The following is a 16,721-nucleotide window of genomic DNA, read 5'->3' as shown; positions in this document are numbered from 1 at the left end:
CTGTCTCTCTCTCCTCTCTCTCTCCCTCTCTGTTTCTCTCTCTCTCTTCTCTCTCCTCTCTAAAATGAATAAAAAAAAAAAAAAAGAATTAAGGACTCAATGCAACCCTCCCAAAAAACAAACAAAAAAACCCCACGACTTTTGTAACTCATTATAATTCCTTGTAAATTATGTAAGGTTGAAATAACATTTTGGTAATTTAGCTGAAGGGTAATAAAATTAAGCACTGGACTGTTAGAAGATCTAGCTTTCTTACAAAGTGCATTTTAGTAAATCACCTTTCAATGCTTCAAACTTTTCTGTAAAATCAAGATAACAGTAGCTCAGAATTTTTTTTTTTTTTACAGAGAGAGAGAGAGAGAGAGAGAGAGAGAGATAGGGACAGACAGACAGGAATGGAGAGAGATGAGAAGCATCAATCATTAGTTTTTCGTTTTGGCACTTTAGTTGTTCATTGATTGCTTTCTCATATGTGCCTTGACCGTGGGGCTACAGCAGACCAAGTAACCTCTTGCTCAAGCCAGTGACCTTGGGTCCAAGCTGGTGAGCTTTTTGCTCAAACCAGATGAGCCCGTGCTCAAGCTGGTGACCTCGGGGTCTCGAACCTGGCTCCTCCGCATCCCAGTCCAAAGTTCTATCCACTGCGCCACCACCTTGTCAGGCCAGAATTTGAGTCAAGAGGAACTGGGTTCAAATTCCAGTTGAGACACTTCCCAGTGGTTTTAGCTTAGCCAAGCTCCTCATGAACATTTGTGGGGTAATAATACCACATATTTTAGGATTTCTGTGAGGATTAAATAATGTCTGCAACATGCATCAAGAAAGAGTAAAGAATAGAGGGTAACTTTGAAGTCTATTCATTAGATTTCTCTATATTAATCTAATTTAATGACTGTTATGATTTCTTTTAATGCCTTTCCATGTATTCCATTTACTGTTTCATTAGCAAGTATCACTTTTTCTCCTTTACAGCTTTCTCTGCCATGAAAAGAATGTAAAATTTATCAGTGCAAAGGGTTTCTCAAGCAGTGAGTCATATTGATGTTAAAAACAGACATTGCCATGTTCAGGAAAACCCACCTGTATGTATTTCAGTAAAAATTTTCCAAGTGTGTGTGTGTATGTGCCTGTGTTTGCAATTATATGTGATTTGGAGGCAGAAAAGAATCAATGATAAAGCTACTTATGTACTTGGCATTGAATAATTGAACTAAAAATTAGGGAAGCAAAAAAATTTTAGGGAAGGTTCAGTTATTCTGAGCTCCTTGACACTTTAGCTGCTAAAAGCAGCTTTATAGAGGAATAGCCCTTGTGAAAAAAGTATTTTTTTTACCCCTTTGAGAAGGAACCACAGATTTCTTTTCTTTTCTTTTTTTTGTATTTTTTTTTTAATATGAGTTTTTTGCACAAGTGCTTCTTAAAGCAATTCTTTTTTTTTTTTTTAATTTTATTTATTCATTTTTTAGAGATGAGAGAGAGAGACAGAGAGAGAGAGAGAGAGAGAGAGAAGGGGGGAGGAGCTGGAAGCATCAACTCCCATATGTGCCTTGACCAAGCAAGCCCAGGGTTTTGAACCGGCGACCTCAGCATTTCCAGGTCAACACTTTATCCACTGCGCCACCACAGGTCAGGCCTTTTTTTTGTATTTTTCTGAAGCTGGAAACAGAGAGAGACAGTCAGACAGACTCCCGCATGCGCACGACCGGGATCCACCTGGCACGCCCACCAGGGGCGATGCTCTGCCCACCAGGGGGCGATGCTCTGCCCCTCGGGGGCATCGCTCTGTTGCGACCAGAGCCACTCTAGAGCCTGGGGCAGAGGCCAAGGAGCCATCCCCAGCGCCCGGGCCATCTTTGCTCCAATGGAGCCTTGGTTGCAGGAGGGGAAGAGAGAGACAGAGAGAAAGGGGGGGGGGGTGGAGAAGCAAATGGGCGCTTCTCCTATGTGCCCGGGCCGGGAATCGAACCCGGGTCCTCCGCACGCCAGGCCGACGCTCTACCGCTGAGCCAACCGGCCAGGGCGAACCACAGACTTCAATGGTGTAGTGTCTGGCTGCATTAAAATGACAAGGATCCAAACACATTATAACTAATTTTAAAGCTAGAGCAGATACACTTTAGCTTTTTTTGTTGTTGTTGACTCTCACTCTCCAATCCCAAGTCCTCAGGTACACTCATTACAAGATTCCCTAGAGTCAAGATGTGGGAGTGGAGAGTTTCAGTACAGAATGTAACTTGTGACATCACTTTGGTCTGACCAAGAAAAGGAAAGGAAGGAAAGAAAGATGAAAGGCAAGGTGGGAGGGGGGGAGAGAAAAAGGATGGAGAAAAGGAACGGGTAGAGAGAGACAAAGAAAAGAAAAAACAAGAAGGAGGGGGAAAAATGAGAAAGGAAGTAAACTTGGATGATGGGAGGAAAGGCAGCAAGAAAAAAAGTGAAAGAAGAATGTGAGAAAATGAGAGAAGATCCATTAGGGAGAGAAAGAGAGAGAGAACCTTTATCAGTACTTACAGAATCTCAAAGATGCAATGCACTGTTTTCTTGAAAGCCCCAATCTAAGCAATTCCAAAAATGTTTGGCCAAGCCCTTTTGGGAAGGGTGAGGTGGGACACGGGTCCAGGGGTGTTCCACAGACACACACACACACCCGGCCCCAAGCATGATGTGACAGGATTGGGGAGACCTAGCGGAAACCTTCAGGTCACCCAGGGAACTGCTCTTCTCGCTGGTCCTGCAGCGGCAAGGCGGGGTGGGGGGTGAGAGCGCGAGACGCGCGCGGGGCGCGGAGATGAGCAAGTGGCGAAGCTTGACCGAGCGCAGGCGGGAGCAGCCGCCCAATTCCCGGCGTGGGATCTGCTGAGAGGCCACGGTGAGTCTCACCGGGCGCGGGTCCAAGGGCTGCCCGGGGTCCCCGTCACCCAGGCCCGGGCCGAGGTGGGCCCATCACCACCCCGGAGTCCGGCCTCGGCGCGGCGCCGTCGCCCGCCGCCTGGAGCCCCGCGGCGCTCGCGGCGCGCCTGGGCGGACGCACGGACCGACCGGCGCTTGGCGGGGCTTCCCCATTGGTCGGATGTATCTGCTCAGCCACCTTCAACTTCTCCCGGATCCCACTGGTGAGTCCCGGGAGAGCGAGCTGCCACCTGGGACCTGGGGGAGTAGGGTGGAAGGGCGCAGGAGCCCGGAGCCGTGGGAGCGGGTGGGAAGAGTGTGGCGGGGGGAGCGGCTGCCCTTGGGACCCTGCGCCGGCCGTGGACGCGGGAGGCGTGCCGGGGGAAGGAGCTGCACTGGGACCTCTAGAGTGAGGGAAGGGGACCGAGAAGGTGACCTGAAGGAGAGCTCTTAAGTGCAATCTGGTCGACTCCAGGTTCATTTCCATAGCTCTCTGCAGCCGCTGCCGGGGCGAGTTACGTGCGGTACCGAGACCAGCGCTGCCTAATTGCAGGGGGACTGGCTTGGGGCTGGGAATTTGCCATTCCGCTGCACAGACACTGATTTCTTTTCTTTTTTTAAAGCCAGGTTTGTTTTTATTTTGGTTTCTGTCGGATTTTCTCTTCATTTGCAACTCACTTTTCTATTTTTACTTTTCCTAACCTGAAGATCTTTTCATTATCACACCTCTTCATCTTGCTTAGAATCCTAGTTTTCCATTATGTAATTTATGCGGCTAGCGTACTTAAATCACACAAGGTTGGTTGGCAGGGCTGGGGGAGGGAGGGCAGATTTTTGTAGATGAAAGTTTCCTTACTTAATCGGTCTCAATCTATGTATTATTTGAAAATGAGGGTGATTGAAGCCTTACATTCCTCTTTAGCCACTTGGTAAAGTCGGTTGCTCCCCCATATGTGATGCAAATGGTAATTTTATTAAAGTAAAAAGTAGTACCTGGCTTAGAGTGTCAGCATTTGGAAGCTCCTCATCCGCAAATCAGCAATGAAGGCGTGTTATCTACTTCACTCTTTTGCATTATTGCTGGGTTTCAGCACTCTAAAACAATTGTCCAACAGTTTGTTGGACTCCATGTAGTGACTTTCATTGTACATCTTACGGGAGTAATGTGGTTGGGACTTTGTGTCCAGAACAACATATGCTGGGCCAAGCAAACACCTACAAATTGATGTCCCTGGAAAAGAAAGAAATGATTTCTCTTAAGTACCTGCTTCCCCTGCTTCTGGAGCTACAGTCTAAACCCGGAGCCTGTTTCTCCCGCTTCCTGTGCCTCAGTTTCCATAATACAAACTGTAATTGCATAGTGTACCCTCAGGCACTTGCCTTAATGTTAATGTAGTAATGTGCTGTGAAGATGAAAATTGCTTAGGCTTGTAAGCTTTCTTTTAACAAACCAATATGCTCTAAATTCCTGTATTTGACTATGCGATAAAGTGGTGTGTATTCTCAACTGGTATAAGCATTGCTACTTTATATTGCTTTGAAATTCGGTTTCTACTTAAGCAAAATAATCATTTATTCTTTGGATGATGTTAAACTGGCTTATAGGGTTCTTTGCGGTTATAGGGTTCTTTTCTCTTAATTCTTTATTCTCTCCTTCTGTGAAAGTATCTACTTTTCTGTTTAAGCTTTCTAACATATCTCCAGTTAAGGTGAAATATGTTTTGGCATATCCCTGTTTTATTTTGGGACTACGAGTATCAGCTACACACACACACACACACACACACACACACACTCTATTCTTTCGTGTAATTGCTGTCCTTTCCAAACCCTCTCCCAAATGGTGTTGGATTGGTTGAGTGTGGGATGTTCAAGTATCTGGGTGGAGGTTAGTGATATGTTTCATCTTGAAGTTCAAGATTCTGAGCTCTGTTTCTTTAAAAGAAGATATTAAATCCACCAGAGCTAACTGGAAATGAGTAACAAAGTTAATTAAGAAGTTAGACTTGCACCATTTCTGCTTTTGCTCTGTGCTGTTGAAAAGTGCTACTTAAGAACAAAAGACTGACATTTACAGTACAAGAAAGGTAAAATTTTGCAGGTGATTCAAATCTTATACACTTCTGGCATAGGTAAAAGGACTTTGATTCCCACCAATTTCTGCCACCTTAGGTGCAAAATATTCAAGAGCCCAGAAGTTTCCTGCAGAAGCCTGGTGGTGCTAAAGTGCACCTTTAATTTAACCCCATGGTTGCCCTGGTTCTTGGCCCTAAGTTTCATTGGAGAAACTGATTGTTGTTGCAAAGAACTAAAAAGAGAAGTGGGTCATTATAAACCAGGACAATGTTTTTTTAGATTGTCTTCTGAAATATTGTTAGAACAAGGGGAGAAATACTCAAGAAAGGGAAATACTTATGCAAATATTATTAACGTTTAGATATTCTTTAGGTCAGTCTTGGCTCCTTCTGGGGAAACTGGCAAAACTGTTTATCTCTGTATGATGTCCTAGTGCTAAATTTGTTTCCACCTTTTCTTTTCTCCACTACTCCTAATAAAACTACAAGGACTGCAATCAATGCAATTCCATATCATAACCTCAGGGGCTGTGAGAAAAAGCCAATGAGTTACATAACCATTGAGGAAGACATTTTAGCATTCAGGTACATTACATTCCTCTTTTATTTAGAAGACATGGTTTTCATGGTCTAATAAAATATTTTTATTTGAAAGTCTGGCCTTGCTTATAATCCCATATAATCAAGGGAAAAGCTCGCTCCAGACTTTGTATCCAGAACTTTAAAGTCCAGTTGTGATTCACTTAATAATTTACCAGAGACATTAAATTTCTAGTTATCTTTTGGATCTCCCAGCCCACACTTTAAATGTAAACCTCTGTTTCTACTTTATCCTGTGCCTCAGTTTTTGTAAAACACACCCTCAGGGAACAGTGTGTGTTCAACAAATATCTTTAACTGCAAGAGCAATTCTGAGCAGTTACTTCATCTAGGAACTAAATTATATGCTTAATTTGTATCAAGCTATGAAAAACTAATCTGTTAGTTTACAATGCTCTTTTCTATAGCCCTGCAGAAAAATTGAAGTTGTCTGGGCTTTGGGAGATGGCCCATAGAGAATCGGTAGGCTTTTAAAAGGAACAATGAAATTTGATTTTTAGGTTTATTTCCCTTGAATTCCCCCCCAACCTTATGCAGTATGATCTAAAGTAGCTTTTATTGTATAATGATGCAGTTTTGTGTCAAACAGTGACCAAATGGTTCTTTATAAAAAACATTTACTAGTTGTGTACCATGAGCAAATTACCTGACTTTTCTGTGTGTTACTTTCCTAAGGTGTAAGATTAGAATATTAACATCTATCTTACAAAGATTAAATGAATTAGTACATGAAAAACATGAAGAACTGTGTCTGACACTTGAGAAATTCTTAATAAATGTCAGTTATTATTAGTAGAAGTATTAATGTTAATTTAAATACAAGTTAAATAAACATCTTAACCATTGTTACCCTGACCTACAAGGTAGAATTTTTTGAACATATTTTTTTCTTCTTCAGCTGCTCAAAGAGATTCTGGTTAATACCTTTCATCCCTGCAGGTAAAACACTGACTTTTTTTCTAGTAAGTGACAATTTTCAGAATGTTGTCTAACCAGTTAATAGATACCTATATCAGCAGTAGTCATAATTTTGAACTGTAAAATCAAAAGTTGTTTTTTTAAGACTAAAAAGCTGTTTCTTTTTACTTTTATCTATTTCACATTATTGCTTAGTCAAAACCTCAAAGTGTTAGTCATTGATATCTGAGCTTATAAAAGAAGCCACTAGAACAAGATATAAATTTCACCTTTGACATTGTCCAAAGTTCAGACAAGTGGTTTAAAACTTTCCTTACTGATGGTACAACAATCATTTGCTTGTGAATTGCTGAAGAAATCCTACGTGAGTATTTAACTGAGTCTCCCTGTCTAATTTTGCTTGGATCTTCTGTGAATATATATATTAAAAAATAAAAAAGGTTGTCATAAAGACCCGTCACATTCATCTGGCTCTGTAGTCTTTGCTGTCAGAATAAAAATTATGACTTTCAAACAGAAACTTTTATTTCTTATTTAAAATAAATTAACCTTTATTTTTATTGAACCACATTAAGCATTTGGAATATTGCTTAATCTCTTCTTTTTTACCTTTTTGTTAATTTGTTATTAGTATTTAAAAATTTTTTTTAACTTTTTGCAGATTTTAAGTGATGGGCAGATCAGAAAGTCAGATGGATATAACTGATATCAACACACCAAAGCCAAAGAAGAAACAGCGATGGACCCCATTGGAGATAAGTCTCTCTGTCCTCGTCCTGCTCCTCACTATCATCGCTGTGACGATGATAGCACTCTATGCAACCTATGATGGTGAGTTACACCCACACTTGTGTTCACATAGATGCCGAAAGAGTGAAATCTTCCTGTTATGCTTATCACATTTACCAGTGCAATAAGGAGAAAGACAAATGAAAGATAGTGCTCTACAGATTCATTTATGAAATATAACAGCATTATGTCAAGACAATTAACTTTGACTAAAATACAGTGTCTTTTATGTTTGAGCTAAACTATTAATTGCCACGTATATTTAATACACTCATGCTTTATGAGGATTCCCATGTATAATTTTATTTGATTAAAAAGCATACACAATTTTGTGGCCAACTTCAATTAGTCAATTTTTTTTGTGTCATTGAAATTATAAAGGGCTTCATAGGAATTTAAGAGGTCTAATTTGAATCTTAGAATTGTTTCACAATAAGAATTAGAAAAGATAGGTTCCTTAATGGCAAACAAACAAACAAACAAAACATGATTACCAGACTAAAACAACTGATTATTTCTATTAAAAAAACCTATAGCTTAGTGGGTAGTGATGATGTAATAAATACATTTTTCTTCATAATGAAAATTTTAAATTTAGGATTTTTCCACTTTATTCCTCTACTTTTTAAAACTGTTAATAATGATATGTAATGCTCAAGTTCAGTTGTTGCTTTACAGAACTGATTATATATTTAGCAGTTTTTAGAAGAACAAAAGACAGGGAGAAATGAGAAAACATGTCTCAGATACTTACGTATACACCTCCTTTCTCTAGATGGTATTTGCAAGTCATCAGACTGCATCAAATCAGGTAAGCAGATGATTTTTAAATTTCATAGTTTCATATTTAATGTATAACACTTAAAAATCAAATGCTAATAGCTATATCTCTAAATTTGCCCTGTTTATGATTTTATTCATTATAGATCACACATTTATAGTCAAGAAAAATAAAAATGTATTTAAATCATAGGTTAATTAATTTATTTATTCTAAGAAGAACTTATTCTTTTCAGCCCTGCAGTGTATGGTAGGGAGATAAAGAACTAACTACATGTATATTGCTAGCTTTTTATTTGGAAGTAGAGATACAGAAGAAGGAATTTTCAACAAGAGGAAAGAACAGGAATAAACCATGTTGTTGGGAAGAACTGAAAATGTAGACACGATGGATAGCGGCACATTATTGAGAGCTTTGAAAATCTGTGTTTCACCTTGATGTTGTAATAACAGGGAAATGGATATTTTCTGAGTAGGTCACTTGATAAGGCAAAAGTTGAAACATGATTCTGGGAATACTAAGCTGGCTGGATCAAGTGAGAAGTGATAAGCCAGCAAGGGTGGGTAGGTAGGGGCTGCGGCTGTAATTCAGGTGAGAGTTGAGAAGATCATTGTGGTAGGCTGAGACAGCTGTGGGGCAGTGTGAAGGGAGAATTGGATGTTTTGAAACAACTGACTTGCTAAATGAAGGTTATGAATAATTTGGAAATGACACCAACTTAGAAAACCAAAGGGACTCAAGAGAATAGTATCAGGGTACAGAGAAATAGAGAAGTTAGGAAGTAAGTTTGTTTTAGGGAGGGATGTGATCAATATGGATTTGGACATGTTGAGTCTAAGCCAGAGGGAATAACATATAGGAGGGGCTAGACAGCAGGAAAGTAGAAATGGAGGATTAGAGAATCTCTCTTGGGGTGGATTTAGGATCTGTCAGCTCAGGGGCGCTAGCTGAACCTTTGGAGTAAGTATTTGAGTTCTCAGAAGAAAAAGAGAAGAGGTATAATGGCTGAACTTATGAGGATATCAAAAATTTAGAGTAGAAGGAAAAGGAAAGTCAAAGAAGTGTAAAGAGTTGCAGAAGCCACATCCATTGGAGTGCGGTGAAAAAAAGAAGAGCATTTTGACAAGGAGAAGAAAGTTGTAGCTAGGCACAGCACCCTGGATATCAACTCAACGTTAATGCCCTTTGACAAGAGATTCTAAACTTCCTCCCAAGAAATAACCTGTCCTAAATGGTGTTTAACCATTTGCTGTTGGATATTCTTATCCGGGTTTTTGTTATTCACTCACCTTTGCAAAATAAGGATGGGAAAATATCTTGTGATTAAAGCTTACAGTCTAATATCCCAAATATGTGCTCCTTTGCATTTCTGTGTTACTTTCTGATTTATCATCATTATTTATTTATTTATTTAGTGTGGGACCTTCAGTGCACCTGCTATACATACATCTGAGACATGCTATGGGCAGCTTCCGGGCTACCTGATTGAAATAAGAGCCATTTGCTGCTCAACATCATAACAGACACTTTCCATGAGCTTTCCCAGAAATAACCGAAGTTCCTTTTTTCCCCAGGGAAATGGTTGTACAGGTATTTTGTCTGGGAGATGTCCAGGGTCCCTGTGCCAGAGTTGATATTTACCCAAGTTGTCAAAATTATCATTTGTTCTCTCTGCAAATCCTCACCCTCCTTTCCCTCTGTCAGCTGCCTGATTGTACACTCATGCCGTCCTGTTTTGTAAAACTTCCACTTATGTGTTGACCTCTAATTATCTCTAAGCTTCTCAGTCCTTAATACACCTGATGTGTCTCTTAAATCTCTTTCACAGAGTGTCTTCTCTTTTCCCTCACACTCTTCTTTTCTCTCTCTTTCTCTATTTTCTTGCATTTTGTTTTTGAAGAAATTGGATCCTTTGGCTAATAGGTAGGCACACAGACTCGGCCTCTAGTGGTACCCACACCGATGAACAATGCGATATATGAAATCTACAATCTTAGATGTGACTTAATGTTTTGGGGTATGACTTCGGCTTGTTTAATAGTGTTTGGCAAGTCTCAATTCATTAAAATGTATTTAACCTGTATCCTTTCACTGTAGCTTGGAAATCATACCAAATGTAAAACATCTCATAGAACTGTATCTTGGCAGAGAAATGTAAACAGTAAAAATAGCTTCAGTGGTAAACAAGGTTGCTGAATAGCTTTGTGTTTTTCTTCATTCTGCTCTATCGGTTCACAATCTGTTAGAATACTTTTATATTCATAGTTATTCTTTCAGAGTGAAAAAAGTTCAAATTTACCCTTATGGATACAATTTTCACACTCGTGCATATACACACAGTCTTCTGTTGGTTAAGAAATCTTTTATGCCATAGGTAATACAACTGTTGATTTTAGAAGTTGCTGCAAATTAAGAAAACTCTAGGGGAAATCTTGAACAGAAAAACTGGTAATAAAGAAAAGGAGAGAATGAGAATAGTAGAGTGAATGGGAAGGAAAAGGAAGATGGGAAACAGTATTGAAAAACATATCATATCTCCTACTAGCAATTCTATAAATTACTGTAAAAAAGCTGGGAAAATTCAAACCAGAGTACAGAAATCCTTGAGAATTGAAAAATTAAACGTTGATCCTTAAAGTGTCCCTTTAAGTGAAAGTTGATTTTAACTTAAATTTTTCTCCTAGTGGAAGGGATTATCATAGTAAGTGTACTTCCCTCTTTGATCCTGTGAACTCAAGGCACCATACCAAGGCAAAAATAAAATATTGTAAAAGGTTGTGGGTCACCTTGAAATCTGTTTGATGTTAAGTACTTAAATTTGAGCATCTATGAATTTAAGTATTCATAATATACATAAAATAATGTTTATAACAAACACTTTAACTCGTCTATATATGAAATGTAGCAGTGTGAAAGATTATACCAGACCTAAAATAAAAGAAACTACTTAACAAATAACAAGGTACTGTTTAAAACCCTACTATTAAAGTATGAGTAATGTTGTTCATCTCTTATTTACCATACAAGATTGTCAAAAACATGTAGTTATAGAGCTTATATGTTATTTCTCAAACTTCTCTAAATCTAAATTCTGTTCTGGCTCCCATTGCATTGTACCTTACTCATTCAGTTTTCAAGCAATCAAATGCTTTTCATCAGGGGTTCTCTGCTTCATCACTGTTAACATTTTAGGCTGGATAATTCTTCGTTAGGGGAGGTGGCTGTTCTCTACATTATAGGATGTTTAACAGTATCCTTGGACTCTACCCACTCGATGCCCAGTAACACCCACCCCATTGTGACAACTAAAAATGTCTCCGGATATTGCCAAATGTTCCTTGGGGCAGCATAATCTCCTCTGGTTGGATACCACTGGTTTAAGTCATCTCAGAGATCATCCAGGCAGAAAATGCCTCTCTAAAGGCATCTTCATTCTATCCCTGGATCCTGTGAATATGTTACCTTATATGGTAAAAGAAATTTTGCAAATGAGATTGAGTTACAGATCTTGAAATGGAGAGATAATACAGAATTACCTGGATAGGGTTATGTAGTCACAGGGTTTTTTTTAAGGGATAAGGAGGAAGGGAGTCAGAATCAGAGAACAAGATGTGACAACAGAAGCAGAGGCAGCAGAGATGTGGCTACAAGCCAAAGAATGTATGTAGCCTCTAGAAGCTGGAGGGAGAGGAATGGCTCTCCCCTGGAGCATCTGGAAAGCATACAGCCCTGCCGACCCTTTTTAGACTTCTGACCTTCAGAACTAGAAGATAATAAACTTGTGCTGTTTTAAGCCACTAAATTTATGAAAATTTATTATAGCAGCAATAGAGAACTAATAATACACCTTCCATAATTCCTTTATTTTAAAACAATCTTTGAAGAATTAAAATGCGCACACACAGTGTTTTTGACCAAACTGTTTTATAACTAAATTGAGTTATTTAATATATAGGTATAAGGAAGGAATGTTAAACAGATTAATAGAAGAATATAATAATAGAATGTAGAAGAATGATAAAATAATAGAGTAATAAAATAAAAATAGAAGATAATGAATTAGAATAATAATAGCTAACAACGTTTCATGTCTGGCAATATTGTAAGCACTTAACTGTATTAATACATTTGATCCTTATAGTGACATTGAGGTAGGTACCATTATCCTTTCTTTTTTGCAGATGAAGAAACTTGGGTTGGGATTCCAGCCCAGGATCTGTGAATCCAGAGTCTGTTCATGACCACTTTCTCATGTTGCTTCAAAGATGACTAGAAGTCTGTCAAACTTATTAATACCTTGGGCCTAGGCATATGGTATATGAAAGCAGATTGCTTTCCCACCTGTTAAACAACATATGATAACTCTCAGGGGGTTGAAATATTTAAATCCAGGCTGAGGAAAATATCTCTTAATTCCTGAAACCAATGACTTATTTTAGTAAATCAAAGAGCATGGAATGAAGGCATCTGAAGAAGCAAAATTTTAGCAGTGTAGTCCTAAAATCTTTAGGGACAGAGGAGCCAAGATGAGCAATCCAGTTCACAAGAGAGAAGCAGGCCACCTGTGGTGCAGTGCAGGCTGTCCCCTGCACAGCTGGGGCAGCCCTGAGAGCTGGGCTCATGGAGCATCGAGACCAGGATGCAGCCTCTCAGAACTACACACTTCCTTCAATTCTGTACTAACCAAGCAAACTTCTGATGAGTACTTAATTATTAATACAAAGAAAGGAGATATGAATACATCTTTCACCTGAAAGATATATTCAGCACGAGGGATATGTCACATTCTGATTTATTATCAATTTTGTGTGGCTTGAACTGTGATCTATAAAGTCAATGAAACTTTCAAATAGCCCATCATTTCTGCAAGGGCCAGATTCTGATTCCCCTAGGCCTAGGCTAAATATCTTGGCACCCACTTGACTTTTCTTAACAACAACAAGGAATCTCTGCCACTCTGTGGGCCATGGTCTCCCATTTCTTACCTATGAATACCCCAAAAACCTCCATAATGAAAAATGGCACTAGATAAATTATTGCAGACGGACTTCTGAGGGCTGCCAGCCAAAGTACAACTCTTCACAGTAAAAGATGAGGTTATTTTGCTATGCAGTTATGTTTGAAAAACACCCTTCAGGTAGTAAGAAAGCAGCAGGTATCTTCAGGAAAAGGCTGCCTAAGTGCACCTTTGTTCATTTAAATGTGGTGTGTGGCAGTTAGCTTTGGGCGGCTTCCCTGACACCATTCTTCTGAAAATTGTGTAGCAATATTTGCTTTAAAAATTCTCCAGTCAAGGGCCCTGGCTGGTTGGCTCAGTGGTAGAGCATCGGCCTGGCATGCAGGAGTCCCGGGTTCGATTCTCAGCCAGGGCACACAGGAGAAGCACCCATCTGCTTCTCCACCCCTCCCCCTCTCCTTCCTCTCTGTCTCTCTCTTTCCCTCCCACAGCCTAGGCTCCATTGGAGCAAGGTTTACCCAGGCGCTGAGGATGGCTCTGTGGCCTCTGCCTCAGGCACTAGAATGGCTCTGATTGCAACAGAGCGACGCCCCAGATGGGCAGAGCATCGCCCCCTGGTGGGAGTGCCAGGTGGATCCCGGTCGGGCGCATGCGGGAGTCTGTCTGACTGCCTCCCCGTTTCCAACCTCAGAAAAATACAAAAAAAAAAAAAAATTCTCCAGTCAAAATCAGCATCTGTTAATCAAATTCTTTCCAAGATAGAAACCAATTATGTAATATCTACACACACACACACACACACACACACACACAACGTTTTTCTTACCTTCTGGGTTGTTTTTAAGCACTAGTACACCATCACTTTTTTTAATTCTTGGTCAAAGTATGGAAAACATAGATAAGTTGAATTAAGTAGTTAAAGAAAAAGAAAAGTTTCAATGCCTTATAAGCTTATTTGGAATCCAAAGGTTTGTTTTACAGCTGCAAAAATTGCCTATATTTATTTATTTATTATTATTTTTTACAGAGACAGAGAGAGTCAGAGAGAGGGATAGACAGGGACAGACAGACAGGAACGGAGAGATGAGAAGCATCAATCATCAATTTTTTGTTGTGCATTGCAACACCTTAGTTGTTCACTGATTGCTTTCTCATATGTGCCTTGACCACGGGCCTTCAGCAGACAGAGTAACCCCTCGCTTGAGCCAGCGACCTTGGGTCCAAACTGGTGAGCTTTGCTCAAACCAGATGAGCCCGCGCTCAAGCTGGCGACCTCAGGGTCTCAAACCTGGGTCCTCAGCATCCCAATCCGATGCTCTATCCACTGCGCCACCACCTGGTCAGGCAAAATTGCCTGTATTTAAAGGAGATTAGCTGGGATAAGGACCCTGACCTTCAACATTTTAGATTGAGAGACATGGGAAGGTTCCTCTGTAGTTGAAAGGTCTTGTGCTGTCCATGAAACCCAAGGTGCTTTTCAATAAGCTTTTGATATAATATGAAACTAAGCTTGATAACGTTTTTAAGATTATTTAAGGAAAATTGCAAAATGGAATTAGATCATATGGGAAAATTACACAGCTTTAAAATCCTGGAAAACTTTATTCTCTGACACTATTCAGAAAAGGATATATAGAGAGCAAGGGGTCAGGTATAGAGGCAAATATTGATCCTATTTCTGACTGACTGAAAATTGGAGTAAATTCACTTTTTGCAAACCTCCTGACCTTGTACCTACTAGAGTGGCTATCACAAAACAGATAGACAACACCAAGTGTTAGTGAGGATGTGGAGAAACCGGAACCATCATGCATTGCTGGTGGAATGTAAAATATTTCACTACATTCCAGTTCAAATTGTAAAAAAACATTTTGGAAAACCATTTGACAATTTTTATGAAAATTAGACATATGCAACCAGTGATTTCACTCATAAGTATTTACCTAAAAGAAATGAAAACAGGCCCTGGCTGGTTGGCTCAGTGGTAGAGCGTAGGCATGGCGTGCAGGAGTCCTGGGTTCGATTTCAGGCCAGGGCACACAGGAGAAGCGCCCATCTGCTTCTCCACCCCTCCCCCTCTCCTTCTTCTCTGTCTCTCTCTTCCCCTCCCACAGCCAAGGCTCCACTGGAGCAAAGTTGGCCCAGGCGCTGAGGATGGCTCTGTGGCCTCTGCCTCAGGCACTAGAATGGCTCTGGTTGCCACAGAGCGACGCCCCAGATGGGCAGAGCAATGCTCCCTGGTGGGCATGCCAGGTGGATCCCAGTCGGGCGCATGCAGGAGACTGTCTGACTGCCTCCCCATTTCCAACTTCAGACAAATACAAATAAATAAATAAATAAATAAATAAATGAAAACACATGTCCTTGCAAGCACGTTTATGTCATCCTCAATTACTGCATTATTTATGTTTGCCAAAGCATAGAAAAACTCTGGTGTCATCAACAGTCGAGTAAACAAAATGTGGCACAGCTATGAAGAGAAATACTACACAACAATAAAAAGACACAAATTATGACATATGCAATGATGTGGATGAATCTCAAAAACATTATGCTAAGTGACATAAACCAGACCTAAAGACTGCATAGTATATCATTCTATTTATGTGAAGTTCCAGAAAAGGCAAAATTGTAGAGTAGCTGTTGTATTGTAGAAAAAGCAGAATAACAGTTGCTTCTTAGAGCTTAGGGTAGAGAAGGGATTCCTGCAAATGGGCACAAGAGAACTTTTCAGGGTGATGAAAGTATTCTAAAATTAGATTGTGGTATGGTTGCACAATTGTATACATTTACTAAAAATAATTGGGTTAATTTATGATGTGCAAATTTTAAATCAGTAAGACAGTTAAAAAAACCACTCATCCCTTTTTCTATCTTTTATGTCCATTTATACTTATCTTATATTTTGATCTTATGCTTGATATTAAATGTTGAATCCATTGATTTTTATTTTTACAATTCAAAATGAGTATGTGTAGTTTTCAGTGTCTACCAAATCTTTGCTAACCAACCTAGCTCAAACTTCTCAATTTGAGTGAGTGGTTATTATTGGATTATGTTAGGGTTATATTGATGAAAAAAGATCTATGGAAAATAGTAAATCAACTAGCAAGTTAAATTTTTTTTCAGAATTAGACATTGGCAGCATTGCTTGCTTGCATGCTTTGGGGTTTACCTTTGAGAAGAAGTCAGAATTATAAGTGGGAGAGTAATGCCAGATGGAACAGTCATCTCTGAGTCAAAATCAGACTACTGGGTCTAGCAGAGAACTGTTACCAGGGATAATCCTGTTTCTGAAAAATGTGTTGGTTTTTCATATGGGTTCTGTGAAATGTTTCCCTTTTCACATTAACTGTAAGAGTCAAATATATTTTTAACTCATAATTTTAGGACCTCTTTGTATACATTTGATTCACTGGCATTATTTCTGTCCTTTTTCTTTCCCATCTAATGTATAAAAATTAACTTATTTATGTATTCTTTAAGGCTACTTTGAATTCTTTTATGAACAATGTAAGTTAATAACTAGATGACTAGAATGTTCAGGAGAAAGATTGTTAAATAGTAAACTTTATTTCAAAGAGATGCAAGTGTTATGAATAATTAAGGCACAGTCTTTTGAAAGATTTGCTGCTTGTTCCACTACACCAACTTAGCTTGGGAGAGCTAAGATGTCAGTTTTGGCCACATCCTTGTATTTGTTAGCATGTGA

General features: G+C 39.4%; 1 protein-coding gene across 4 annotated transcripts in view; it reads left to right on the top strand.

Annotated features, from left to right (window-relative positions):
- The first annotated feature begins 2,724 nt into the window (after positions 1 to 2,724).
- Positions 2,725 to 16,721, top strand: part of MME (membrane metalloendopeptidase) — a 138,897-nt gene continuing 124,900 nt past the window's right edge. The window contains exons 1-3 of one of the 4 annotated variants that reach the window (XM_066259055.1): positions 2,725 to 2,869; positions 7,144 to 7,313; positions 8,047 to 8,082. In XM_066259055.1, coding sequence (XP_066115152.1) covers positions 7,154 to 7,313; positions 8,047 to 8,082 — 196 coding nt within the window. In that variant the 5' untranslated portion in view covers positions 2,725 to 2,869; positions 7,144 to 7,153. The other 3 variants (XM_066259054.1, XM_066259056.1, XM_066259053.1) reach the window with 3 other exon arrangements.

The sequence above is a fragment of the Saccopteryx bilineata genome, chromosome 2, assembly GCF_036850765.1.
Source record: "Saccopteryx bilineata isolate mSacBil1 chromosome 2, mSacBil1_pri_phased_curated, whole genome shotgun sequence".
NCBI classification, from domain to species: domain Eukaryota; kingdom Metazoa; phylum Chordata; class Mammalia; order Chiroptera; family Emballonuridae; genus Saccopteryx; species Saccopteryx bilineata.
This window is presented reverse-complemented; position numbering and strand designations above follow the sequence as displayed.